The 13,220-nt window shown below is 46.2% G+C and overlaps 1 protein-coding gene across 3 annotated transcripts in view; it reads right to left on the bottom strand.

The window, feature by feature from the left end:
* Positions 1 to 13,220, bottom strand: part of PNPLA7 (patatin like phospholipase domain containing 7) — a 257,027-nt gene that overhangs the window by 152,730 nt on the left and 91,077 nt on the right. For all 3 annotated transcript variants that reach the window (XM_019540522.1, XM_019540520.1, XM_019540521.1), the window contains exons 18-19: positions 11,665 to 11,796; positions 11,315 to 11,438 (exon numbers count right to left, since the gene is read on the bottom strand). In XM_019540522.1, the coding sequence (XP_019396067.1) occupies positions 11,315 to 11,438; positions 11,665 to 11,796 (256 nt within the window). The remainder of the gene's footprint in view (positions 1 to 11,314; positions 11,439 to 11,664; positions 11,797 to 13,220) is intronic.

The raw sequence follows: 13,220 nt of genomic DNA on the forward strand, positions 1-13,220 counted from the left end.
GATTATGATGATTATTTAAAAAGTCAGTCACTTTTCTTATAAACTTACTTCTGAATTTAAAAGAGCTGAAGGAGATGGATGGGAAAGCAGTAGCTGCTAGCACTGTGTAAAGCTTCAGTCCCCGATTCAATTCAGCGGAGATTTGGCCCAATTCGGTAGCCAAATCTTCAAATCCAAATTGAATTAGAGGACCCTTTAATCTCTCCGAATCGAAGTGGAACCCTCTGAATCGATTGGGAAAGATTTGAAGATTTGGACATAGACAGCTTCAAATGTTTCTTCTACATACCTCTAGGCAGCAGGTGGCTCATGAATGCTGTGATGCTGGGGCAGATGGAGTGTCCCACAGAAGTGTGGGGGGCTCCCCAGCACTCTTGGCAGCAGACTCAGAAGTGGACCAGAAGAAGCACTTCCAGGTTCACAGGGGAGCACGCAGAGGCCCCTGCCTCGTGCCACCCCTGAATCAGTGACTGATGCCTCCTGGGTCTGGGGGGGGCACCTAGGGTCCCCCTGAGGCCGATTGCCACGCCGGAGGGATGCAGGACAGGAAGTACTTCCGGTCCACTTCCAGGTTTGCTGCCAAGCACGTGCGGGGGCCCCCCGCACTCCTGTGGGACTCTCCAGGCACCCCAGCATTGCAGCATTCACAAGCAAAAACATTTAAAGCTATGTCCATGTCCAAACCGCTGAGTCTCTGAATCAGCATCAAATCTTCAGATTCGGATTCAGCCGAATCGAACCGAGGACAGTGATCCAAATCAATTAATCGAATCACTCTCCCGATTCGGGCCAAATTTGAATCCAAATCAAATAGGGCCTACTTCATACACTCCTAGCAGCCACTAGTCATAAACCATCATAGTTTACTAGATTAAAATTACAGTTTGGAAGCCAAAAGGTTCCAGGCTTCTACTATCAACCTCTGCCATCAAGAGGCCTTATTCCACTGCACTTTACAAGCAGCCTTTTAATCGGATACAATTTTACAAATGACATTCACAAAAGTTAAGTGACCCATTCACATACCCACAACAAATCACTGCCAGACTCTGGATTAAAATCAGATCTCTAAGAACTAAATGCTATATGCCTATACCACCAAACCAGGCAGTCATAACTAGCAGTGATAGCACCCTGGGCTGCTGGGGAGGAGCACTACCGAGTGCTAGAAGCTGGTGGAAGAGGGAGGGAGGGAAACTTATCTGGTCCTGGGATTCAAAGTCCCTGGCCACTGGTGCTGTGAAATGGTCTGCCCACCCAAGTTGCTGCACCGGGTGCTACTGCAACAGCAGCAGCAACATGGAGGTGCTATTGCTGACACAGCATAGACTCCCCAGGTAGGCCACCATTGGTGCTTGCCCACCCCATATTATGCTACTGAAATGAGGCTGGAGTGACTCTCCTGGTAGCCACAGACTGTATCTGGATTTTGCTCATCTATATACATTAGAGAAAAATATATTTATTGTACATAAAAACTGGAATATATAGCATTTCGACTCTTCACAACAACAGGTAAGCAAATCCCCAGTTGACAGCTTAGGAGACTGATGCTCAGAAAAACAAATTGATTTAAATCACTGCAACTCAGTACTCCCTCAGTTACAATCAGGCCTGGTAATCAGGACCTGGATTCTAGTCCTAGTGCTGATGCTAACTCAGCTGGCAAACTTCAACAAATTATTGAAATCTGCCTAAACCCCATCCCCTACTTTCAAAATGGAATAATGATATTCACCATAAGTGTTATGCTAATTGTGATTAGCCTATTGCATTACATGGAAAATTAGACATGGAGCAGGGAAAAGAATAGGACCATATTGTTCCAGCACCTTGCTCAAATCCCTAGCCACATTTTGGGCATCAGCCACTTCCCCCCTGAGCAAGGGTCAGACGAGATGACTTTCTTAGTCCTTTCCAGTCCCACTTTCCTATGATATGCCATATTCATAAGTATGAACTTTGCACTGACAGGGATTTTATTAATTTTTACATAACTATGTGAGTTTTTCAGTACCTTGAAATTTAAGGAAGTAAGAAAAAAACGGGGGCAAGGATGTCATGAATTTAATTGTAAAATTACTAATTAATTGATAGATAGCATGCCACATACCCCCCAAGTCCTAACTAGCAAAACAATATTTGCTCTCCAAACATCAAGCAAAAGCTATTGTCAGGCATACATTTCAACACTTACCTGCTTGTGTGATTTTTGTCAAAGGAAACGAGCTTGTGTCAATGTTTATACTGTTAAAGAACAAAAGCTTGAAGAATAAACACCTGATCTTCATATTTCCTTCAGGGACCTCACAACAATTAAAGGCTCATAATATTTATTTAAAAACATTTCAAAAGGAATGTTATCTACATTCACCAGGGAAACTACAATCCATTTCAGAACGATTCTTATCACTGGGCTTGAACATTTTTTAATCTTTCCAAGCTAATATTTGTGAGATAATTGCATTTCTAAATGTAACAAGATTTAAAATATGATACAATATCCATATCTTCTAGAGTGGAAAATGAAATTCAGTGCACAGTAGATCAGCCTCATTGCAGCATTTGCTAATTTAACATCCTCTTTACCATAACTTATCACTTGCTCTCAGGCCTCATGCTTAATGGAAGTACTGTTGCAGAAGTGTATGTGTGCACACATTTTGCTGCATATTTTACTTAGAAAGTGTGTGTGTATATATTATAGATAGATAGATAGATAGATAGATAGATAGATAGATATAGATCTATTCATGTGGAACAACAACAACAGAGATTGAACTATTCATTAGAGAGCACCTTCTTGGGCAAATAGTACAAATTAAACCAATTATGAGATCACTCTTTAAAATGAGTTAAATCATTATCATCAGTCTTTTTTTAAACAGATTTATTAGGCCATGCAATTTTTAGGAGACTGGTTTCAACAACCGACACAGGGAGATAACATTAATAAAAGAAGTGTCCTTCCATTGGACCACTGCTACCAGCCAGCACTGCTCTGCAGAGAACTCGAATGATCTGGATATGTGTTTTCTTTACATGACTTGCTCGGTTAACATATAACACTACTATAACAATTTAAGTAGTGGCAAAAGCTTGACACCTTAACAGCCTCTGATCTTTTCACAGACCACTGAATAAACACAGCTCAAGAGCAGGTACCAGTTTGAGCTGCATTGACAGAATGAGGGCCTTGTTATATGGTAATTTTAGGTGGCTTCTGGAGCTCTTAACCCCTGAATTGGCTGCATATTGGGTTAAAGCACTCATTATTTGCCTTAAAGGTACACCACTCCAGGGCAAGTTTATTGCTCATCCATACAACCTTGCTCCTGTTCCATTAAGGTGCCATCATTCCCCACAGCTCTGCCACCCAAACTAAAGTCCTTCAGCATCCCAGGATGCTGTGGGATGAGACCTCCCAGACCCTCCTGTTCCATGGGTTCTCACACCCCTGGTTGCTAATGCTAACAGTATTTCCCATCTGATGGGGTTTTTTCATTCTGCGCTGGAAGTAGCAAGTGTAATTCTTCTGATGAAGGGCAAGGGAAAGAGAGCTGGAAAAGGGAGAGATAAACAAGGCATTGTTTTGCTGCTGCTTTCTTTCCCTACTCCCAACATGACTGGCCTTTAAATTAAATCTCAGAACTCCCTTTGAGCTATGACAGGTCCAGATCAGTTCCAAACAAACGAGCATCCTTAGCGCAGGGAAGTGGTCCCAGGAAGGAACCTCCCACCCCTAGAAATCATGTAAACAGCTGAATGCTGTGACTGGAATCTGATCACAGTTGTCTCTGGGATGGAGAGGTAGCTGAGCACCAGTGCTGGGCAGCCCATCGGGTGTGCTGATCTCTACATTAGGAAGGAAGCTCAGATGGCGCAGGAGCCAGTGCGTGGGGCCTGCTATGTCCACTGGTGTGGACCCAGTGTTGTTTGGCTGCAGGCAAATGAAGATGGATCCCCTTATAAAGGCACTGAGCAAGCCAGAGAACCTGGGCAGAGGCAGAGGCAGAGTGTCTGCAGACAGGGTAACACCAAAGCTCAGGGTGGGCTGGGATCAGGGAAGAGAGAGGGCTGGGAAAGCAGGGGGAAATCCAAGTCCCAGCACTGGGCACTAGCTCCCCTTTCCCCCTTGTTCTCTACAGTTTGAATTTTACATGGGAGCTCGGCAATGGGATCTGCTAGGCACTAGGCATAGAGCGGGTATCCAGGTAGCTCTGATCATTGCTGCCCCACCCAAGCTTGCTTTGCTGGGACCCAATCCTGCAATCCTCCCCCAGCTTCCCCCTCATCTCCCCAGGGTAGCCAGATCCTAAGCCTCCCTGTTTGCAGGCTCTTGGCAGCACAGCTCTGCCATCAGAGGCAGAAGCCAGACAGGCAGTGACCTTCCTGCACAGGCCTCCACTGAGTCCCTCAGCCTCACTTGAGGGACCCCGCCAACTCTCCCCCCACTCCCCCCGCAGTCTAGAAAGCTGTTGCTGCAGCCAGTGAGACAGGCGAACCACAGAGAAGTAGAGGTGGAAGAGACCTCCCTGTTCATGAGCCCTCTCGTTCAGATGTTCCAAACCACAGGGCCGAGAAGGGTTGGCTGCCGGGTTGTGGCATGAGCCCCCTACTTGGACCCCCATCTGTCTGCCCAGGCGAGCAGCTTCCACTGCCAGCAGTCAGTGCAGAGTTAAAGCTGGGTGGTGGGGCAGACCCAGGAGCAAGGCAGCTGGCTCTGTGTGCCCTGTTCTGCTCCTGCTGCCATGGCTGTGCCTGGCAAGGCGCTGCCCATGCAGTAGGTACTGGGGCCCACACCAGTCAGGGCAGGACCCTCCAACCCCACCCATAGCTGCATAGGGAGATTAACGCACAGGCCAGCTGGGCAGGAGTCCAGGGACCCCTACCAATTCAGGGCCCCGGCCTCAAGATCCTCATCAGCACGAAAGCGAAAGCGGGGTTTTAAACTTGCCGCGTTTTTGTCTCCCAGCAGGGAGACAAAAATGGCACCAAGTTTAAAACCCCGGCTTTCACATTTGTTTCCCTGCAGCCAGGAGCAGGACCCCTCCCTCAATGAGACAAGCTAGGGCTGGGTTGTGCCAGATGGGAGTGCTATGTAGCACCATGCCTGGGGTGGGGGGAGCCGGATTGGGAGGCCACATCAGGCCGTGCCTCTGCAGGGAGAGTCTTAGGGGGCACAGCCCCCCAAAATTCACCTTAGCCCACCATAGTTCACCCCTCCCGGCACCACCACTCACCCACAGAGGCGCAATGGAACACTCCCAGCCTAACCTGGCCCAGCCCCATGTACGTGTGCAGCTGCACAGACACAGCCAGGCACTTGCAGGTCAGTGCAACGGGGCACCGTAATTTTGTGTTTGCCCAGGGCCCCAGTACACCTTAATCTGCCTCTGCGCTGCTGGGAGCAGGGGGGATGTGGGCAGAGAAATGCCCAGGGCAGGGAGGTAGACCTGCTGCTTGCTCCTAGGGAAGGCAGTGCAGCCCCTTTTTCCCAGGCAGCCCCAGCTGGGTCCCCCAGGGCCACCACCTGCATAGCCCCCTCCCCTGCAGGGTCACCTGGTACCTGAGGCTGCAGTGCCCCAACCCACACCCAGGTACAAATTTAAATATGTAAATTAGACTGTTTCTATACCCAATCCGCCAAAATTCTTTTAGTGAGTTTGCAGGTCTGCAGTATGAAAAAGGTTGGGAACCACTGCTCTAGTTGCAAGTCACAGCTGTGCAGAGGCAGGACAGTCAAAGAAGGTTTCTAGAATAGAAGGTGTAACTGCTCCAAACTCCGAGCTAGCACTATGCTGATCAACATTTGTATGACTTACAGTCTAAGGTGTAACAAGGCCCTGTGAATAGCTATGAACTTGATCTAACGACTAGAGTAGTGAGCTGTGAACCAACACCTATGCTAACTAATAAACTGGATAAGCCACGCCCCCCACCCCCCAGTTTCAAAATTACCCCATTAAAATGGAAATAATAGTGCTTGCCCATCTCCAATGAGTTTGAATGGTAAAACATTTTTTTCTGCGTTCATATGAATAAAAAGTCACTAAGCACAAATATGTAAATTGTAATAATCCACATTTTAACCAATGCCTGTGCTGCAGAATCCCATATTTTCCCCTTTGTTTTAACTACCCAAGTCAGTTTGCTCTTGGGCATCTCAGACTCTTGGTTTACCATTCTTTTTGCTTGATTCTTCAATTCTTTCATTTTCTGAACCAAGATTGTAATCAGTTTTTTCAAGGATTACATGGCTCTTATAAAGCCTTTTATGAACTAAGCCTTTTATAAAGGAAAAATGAACTTTTACTGATGCCCTTTGCAATGAATTGTTGCAATATGCTTGGTGCTCCATCGAAAAAGCTGGGGGAAGATTTATAAAGATGGTCAGAGCATCAAGCCTCATTCAACAAATGGCAACATGAGTCAGTGGCTTCTGAAAAGTGTGGGCAGAAAGAAGTCGATGACATCCACAAAGTCCCAAAAGTCCTTGAATGATTCATGGCACAAAATGGATCCAGAAAAATGACTTGCAATTTGGATATAAATGCGTCTTTAGCTATGCCTAGGCGCTTGGAAATCTTGGCACTATTACAATAAATACATGCAGGATCATCCACTACAATCACCTCCCTTCCCTTCTAACGAGACAAGCAAATAATTGAGCCAGTGTGAAATGTTATGCCAAAACTGGTCCTGTTCAATTATGGGAAGAACACTTCCAAGGTGTAAGGCATCCATTCCCTTTTCACTATTTTCAAGAAGCTGGAAATCAACTCCATTTTTTTAGCTTGGGAGCACTGCATATGCCACAAGCTTGATGTTCAGCCCTCCAGACCACAAGTGCTGGAAGGAAGAGGAAAATATATTTAACCTGTTCCTAATTTTGTAGCACCTGTTGCATCTGATGAAGACTTATCCATGAGATCAAAGACCTTGTGCCAGTACAATCAGTCAAGGACCTCAATCTTGATTGTTTCTGAACTATGAGGTTTTTACCATGTCCAAGATGAAGAGGAAGATAAGCATATGCTTTATTACAGCCTTCTAAGGGAGGGGCTTGGGTTGGCTGTTGACAGCCTTCTCAACAGAAAGAGAACTTGAATCAAAACACTAAAACACTGGGATGTGAAATGTCTTCTTCAGTGCAGTTCCTTCAGTCAAAAGTGCACTGTTCTCCAATTAGGTCACCCTCAAGTACTGCCTGGAGCAGAGGTAAGCAAAATAGGTCTTGTGGGCCAGATCCAGGCTGCAGAGCGATTCTGCCTGGCCCGCAATGAGGCCCTTGGTGCTGCCTTGTCCAGACTCCATTTTCCAGCAGCCCTGGCAGTGATGAAAGCTCCTTCCAGCTGTCACTGCTGCCAGACCCAGACCTGCTGCCCAAGCACCCAGGGTCATTCACCCTGCACCCACTGCCAGGGGCAAGACGCATTCAGGCAGGGCATTCGGCCAGACAGTTGAGATGGAGCTGTGGGCCAGTGAGGAGCTGTGTTGGGGAGCAGGGTGGGCAGGCGGGGCTGGGGAAATCCTGGGATCTTGGGGTGGTGACAACACAGGGCGAGGGCAAAGCCACAGTGTGCTCAGTGCATGTCTCTGCCCGCTGAACCGGGGCTGTGCCTCAGCCCTGCATCATCACTGTCCCAAGATACCATGATCTCCACGGAGTCTGCCTGGGAGTTTTTCGGGCAGAGCGCTCTGCCAGGTGGACACGATCAGAAAGCCCTGTCCACGTGGCTCCTGGTTGGTCTCCATGGAGACCCTGGGATCTTGGGGCTGTGACAGTGCAGGGCTGGCCTGGGGCAGAGCCACAATCTGTTCCCTGCACACCTCTGCCCGTGGAACCCACACCCAGCACAGGGGCGTGCAAGCAGCAGATTGCAGCTTTGCCTTGGGCCCTAACCTTGCGCTGTCTCTACTTCATGACCCCATCCCATGAGCTTGGCCTCCCACTCCTGAACACTGCTCCCAGTCTGCCCACAGCCCCATCCTACATAGGGAGTTTTGGTGAGTTGTTGCACAGGATGGGGTGCGGGGATGCCGACCAAACCCGCAACACCTCAACACAACTCCCTATGTGGCCCGTGGGCCAAAATAATTGCCCACCCCTGGCCTGGAGGCAACTGCTCCTAAGGTTAGAATGTAACAAGATTTTGATCAACTTCTCTCAGTCTTTGGGAGTTCATACATATTGTATAGATCCACCACCCCATGGCAGCTGCCTCAGATGTCACTTGGTAGCTTCTCAAAGTCTCCAGTAAAGAGCATTTTATGCTGAGCTATGTGCAAAAGGTGAAGATTCATCCTGGCTTCCACAAAGACAAAATCTAGGAAATGATAGTTACATGGAGAATAATCAAAGCCTGGCTTCTGCTGTGATGGTTTTCACATATCCCAGAAGATGTAATGTTTCAGTGGGCTAAGCCAACATCTCTCTGAGGATCCCGCAGGTAAGTGCAACAGGCCCAACAACTATAGTACAAGTGCAAACACAAGGAAAAATCGCAACCAGTCACCTTGCACTATTTGTGCTTCTACTGGTGCTGTCCCACTGTCCCAATAACAAGCCATTCAAGCGTCTACTGCAGATGTAGAAGACAGAGGATAGAGGAAAGGGGAACGTGGTAACACAGATTTCATAGATAGATTTCATAGGTGTTAGAGTCGGAAGGGACCTCAGTAGATCGAGTCCAACCCCACTGCCCTGGGCAGGAAAGAGTGCTGGGATCAGATGATCCCAGCTAGGTACTTGTCTAGTCTCCTCTTAAAGACCTCCAAAGTAAGGGAGAGCACCACTTCCCTTGGAAGCCCATTCCAATTTTGGCAACCCTCACTGTAAAGACATTTTTCCTAATGTCTAATCTAAAACTGCACTGTCAGTTTATGGCCATTGTTCCTAGTAACCCCAAGGGGCGCCCTGGTAAACAGTATTTCCCATTCCTTGCTGTTCCCCGCTCTGCTTCCTCCCCCCCACCAATGAATTTGTAGATGGCCACAAGATCCCTTCTCAGCCTTCTTTTGCCCTCAGTCTCTCCTCATAGGATCTTACCTGCAGGCCCTTAACCATACAAGTAACCCTCCTCTGAATCCTCTCAAAGTTATCTACATCCCTCTTGAAGTGCAGTGCCCAGAACTGGATGCAGTACTCCAGCTGTGGCTTTACCAATGTCACATTGAGGGGAAGTATCACCTCCCTGGACCTGCTTGCGATGCACCTTTTAATCCATGAAAGAGTGCGGTTGGGTTTATTTATCACTTTGTCACATTGACGACTCATGTTTGTTTTGGAGTTGACTAGGACTCTGAGATCCCTTTTCTGCTGCTGTGCTGCTTAGGAAATCACCTCCCAGCCTGTACGTGTGTTGGTGATTTTTTTCGCCCTAGGTAGAGCACTTTGCACTTATCTTTGTTAAACTGCATCCTATTCTGTTCTGCTCACTTTCCCAATCTGTCCAAATCCACCCGAATCTGCTCCCTGCTCTCCAATGTGTTTACTTTGCCCCATCATTTGGTGTCGTCTGTGAATTTGGACAGAGTGCTTTCCATGCCCTCATCCAAGTCACTGATGAAGATATTGAACAGCACTGGTCCAAGGACCAAACCTTTGGAAACTCCACTACCCACATTTTTCCAGGTTGAAAATGACCCATCTACCACCAACCTCTGGGTGCATCCCATAAGCCAATTCTCCACCCATCTGACTGGGTGGACATGGTCACATACCCTTATAATGCAAAGTTTTTTTTTTATGCTCCTCAGAAACACCAGGCAATTTGCAGAATCTGTGCCTCTGAGCCATATACAGGTTTCCCTCACTTTATGCGGGTTCTGTAAGTGTGAATTCGCTCTTACGCGATGACCCTTTTTATACCAAAAATTCATTATAAGTAAGGTAAATTCACTCTTACGTGATCGGTGTGGTGGAAGCCCACAGTCAGCTGCTTTATGCGATGCATTGCGTGAGAGACATGCACCAAAATATAGTCTCCTGTGTGGATCTGTGCTCCTTGCTCATTGTGTGCGACACACATTTCTGTAGTTGCCATCCCCGTTATGGTAACATTCATCACCACCCTTATGCTTGTGTGTACTGTCTGCTGTTGGCGAGTACCAAAACTGTCTTGTAAAAGTGGTAGAAATGGGTCTGGGGGTCAGTACAGTTGAGGTCTTGGAATGGATCCCTATTTGTTACACTGTACAGTGGGCTCGCTTTATGCAACTTTGAGTTATGTGCCATTTTTCAGGAACACATGTACAACAATGCGAGGGAAACCTGTATATCTAGAATAGAATGAGCTTAAATAGATGCATTTTTAGCTTGTTTTTGTAATAAGAGCTACAAAGCACCTGGACTAACTGGGTAATTTTCATTAAGATGTTTGTTTTCATGTTCCCTTTGTTGCAATTAAGTCTTGTAACTAGCACAAAATAATACACTGTAATATCTTTTGATCATGCTGTCTCTCAAAAAAGTTCACACTTAGTACTCTTCCCAAAGGTATGTCAGCATAGTACATCTATTTATAGGTAGAACTGTTAGCCCTCAATAACCAGAGAAAACAGGACAGGGTTTGAGTTGCAGCCTCAGCATTTCAGAGCTGTCCTTGTTTGAAGCTAGAAAAGCAAACTGCCTTTGCAGTCACAATGCAGAGCTGTATTCTGGTATTATGCTAGGTCCTAAGGGGAAGCAACAGAGGAATGGAGGAGAGAAGTCTGATACAGGTATACCCTATTGTTTAGAATGACAGTAGTTAGTTTGATGCAACATGCCAGGAGTGCTCAGCCCCAGCCCATGGGTCAAATCCAGCCCATGGAGCCTTGGCATCTGGCTTAGAGGGCTCCCCATGGGTTGGGAAATCTGGTGGCAGAGAAGCAGTGACAATTAATACTGCCACCCCAGACCCCTACCCCTCTCCACACAGCCAGATGCAGGCCCACAGTGCCCACTCAATAGGATGAATTGGGTTCACCAGCTGGATCCAGTCCACAGACTGGCCTGTGGGCCAAAAGTGTTGAGCACCACTGTTACACCAATTTGAAAAGGTTACTTAACCATACACACATGCTGAATTCCTGACAAAAACAACAGTATTGCAACCAACTAGAAAAAATCCTAACCATTCTACATGTGTACTATCCTGCTACAGAGCTTCCTAGCAAAAGTAGATTCTTCACTTTTGAGCAGCTAATGGCCACACTTTCATAAGCCAAGACCAGTTAAGTTGTCAGAACAAAGGCTATCCACTTTATTTCATTTGAAGCTATAAATTTTTCAATAAAGCTGAAAAATAGATTTGAAGCTCATTCTTACCACTCCAATTAGGTCTCCTCGCCCATATTCACCAGTCAGATGTTTTTTCCCATCATCCAGCCTGATAACAGAGCGAAGTCGACCGTTCAGCACAATGTACGTACAATCAGACTTGTCGCCCTGCCTGCAATTGAACAATCCACACGAAGAGTTAATGGGGTTTAAGCTCAACAAATGTTTCCAAAAATCTCACCACCTTGGCCCTTCCAAGATTGAGAATTTCCATGCATTTGCTCATGTGAACAAGTAGTGCTTGGCTTTCTCTGCAATGAGAGTCAGGTGGAGTTCTGGCTATTGTACTACAAAAAAGTACTAGGAACATCATTACACCCACTTTGCTTATATCTCACCTGTAAACAGCTCGTCCAGCTTCGACTTCCATCCAATCCAGAGCAAAGTCAATTTGCCTCACAAACGAAGACATTCTTTTTACAACAGTATGGGCCACCCCCAGGACAACATCTGGCTGGTCCCGCATTATCCTAGAAGGTAAACATAAAGGCATCTAAATGCTTCAGGGACACACACATACAGGTATTTCCCCCATGGTATAATGCTTTTCCTGCCTGTACAACAGGGGAGGTTCATAAAACAGACTGTTTAAATGTTTTTTTGTTTCCAAAACTGAATAAAAATGCAGTTTTCATAACCATGGCCATCTCAGTGCTAATGCTATATTTTTTTCCATAGTGCAATAAACCTTCTCTCTCCTGAGAGAATGAAATGTTCACCAAGATTTCATCTTGCTGCATTTGAAGTGTGATAATACTTCTTAAAGAGAGAGTGAGGAAGAGAAAGAAAGGGGCAACACAGGTGATAAAGTGCTCCCTGTTCAGTGTCGGCGGTACAAAGCATAGCCTCTAGAGAACAGAAACACTTTAATCTATCTGAAGGCTTTGGATGTAATATAGGGTATCTTAGTGAAATTTAATGGCCTATGATTTCCAGCAGAACAGACAGGATGATCTAATGGTCCCTTTGGCCTTGGTTTGTAAGAAACTATGGTAACAGCAGGTGTAATTAAAGCCTGCAGATGCAAACAATTTAACCTGAGGGAATCAAAACTATCCCATCCTTCCTGTGGGTGGCTAGTAACTGTTATGCTCATCAGTCCCAGACCCTGCCAGTTCTGATGTCCCTTGGTTTAAACATAAAACGTGATGTATTACATATAAATTAGATGTTTCCTCATTTTTATTGTTGAGAGAGTCACCAAAGAAACAAATCATGAACCTAATTTTACAGAAAAGTTATGTTTACATTAAAATAAAGATCCTCCTGTATTTTCAGTTTTGGGAAAGAACAATTCCTTCAAGTCCCTACGTTTGGGTTTCTGTCACAACACGAATTTCCTCCACTTTAATTTTGACCAAGAGATATGAATAAGCCAATTCTTACAATTTTCACATTGGACTCTCCCAAACTTAGTGAGCAAGATGACTAGTTGGAGAGCATGTAAAGCAAGAAAGGCTGGACATAGTAGATGGGTCTGAAGAGCTACACTGTAGGGCTGTGCGAAGCTTCAGCCCCTGATTCAATTCAGCAGAGATTCGTCACGATTCGGTGGCCAAATCTCTGAATCTGAATTGAATCACGAGACCCTTTAATCTCTCCAAATAGATTTGGAGAAATTCAGAAAGATTGGGCAATTTGGATATAGACACAGCTTTAATTTTTTTTCTATATGCCCCAAGGTACTAGGTGGCTAGTGAATGCTGTGATGGTGAGGCAGATGGAAAATCTTACAGGACCATGGTGGGCTCCCCAGCAGACTCAGAAATGGACCAGAACCACTTCCGGACCACTTCCAGGTCCACCAGGGAGTGTGCAGGGGATTCCCCCTCCCCTGGTGACTGGTGCCTCCTGGGTCTGGGGGGGCACCTCAGGTCCCCCCACAGCCAAACAG

Source organism: Crocodylus porosus, unplaced genomic scaffold (assembly GCF_001723895.1).
Source record: "Crocodylus porosus isolate Cpor-Errol unplaced genomic scaffold, CroPor_comp1, whole genome shotgun sequence".
NCBI lineage: Eukaryota > Metazoa > Chordata > Crocodylia > Crocodylidae > Crocodylus > Crocodylus porosus.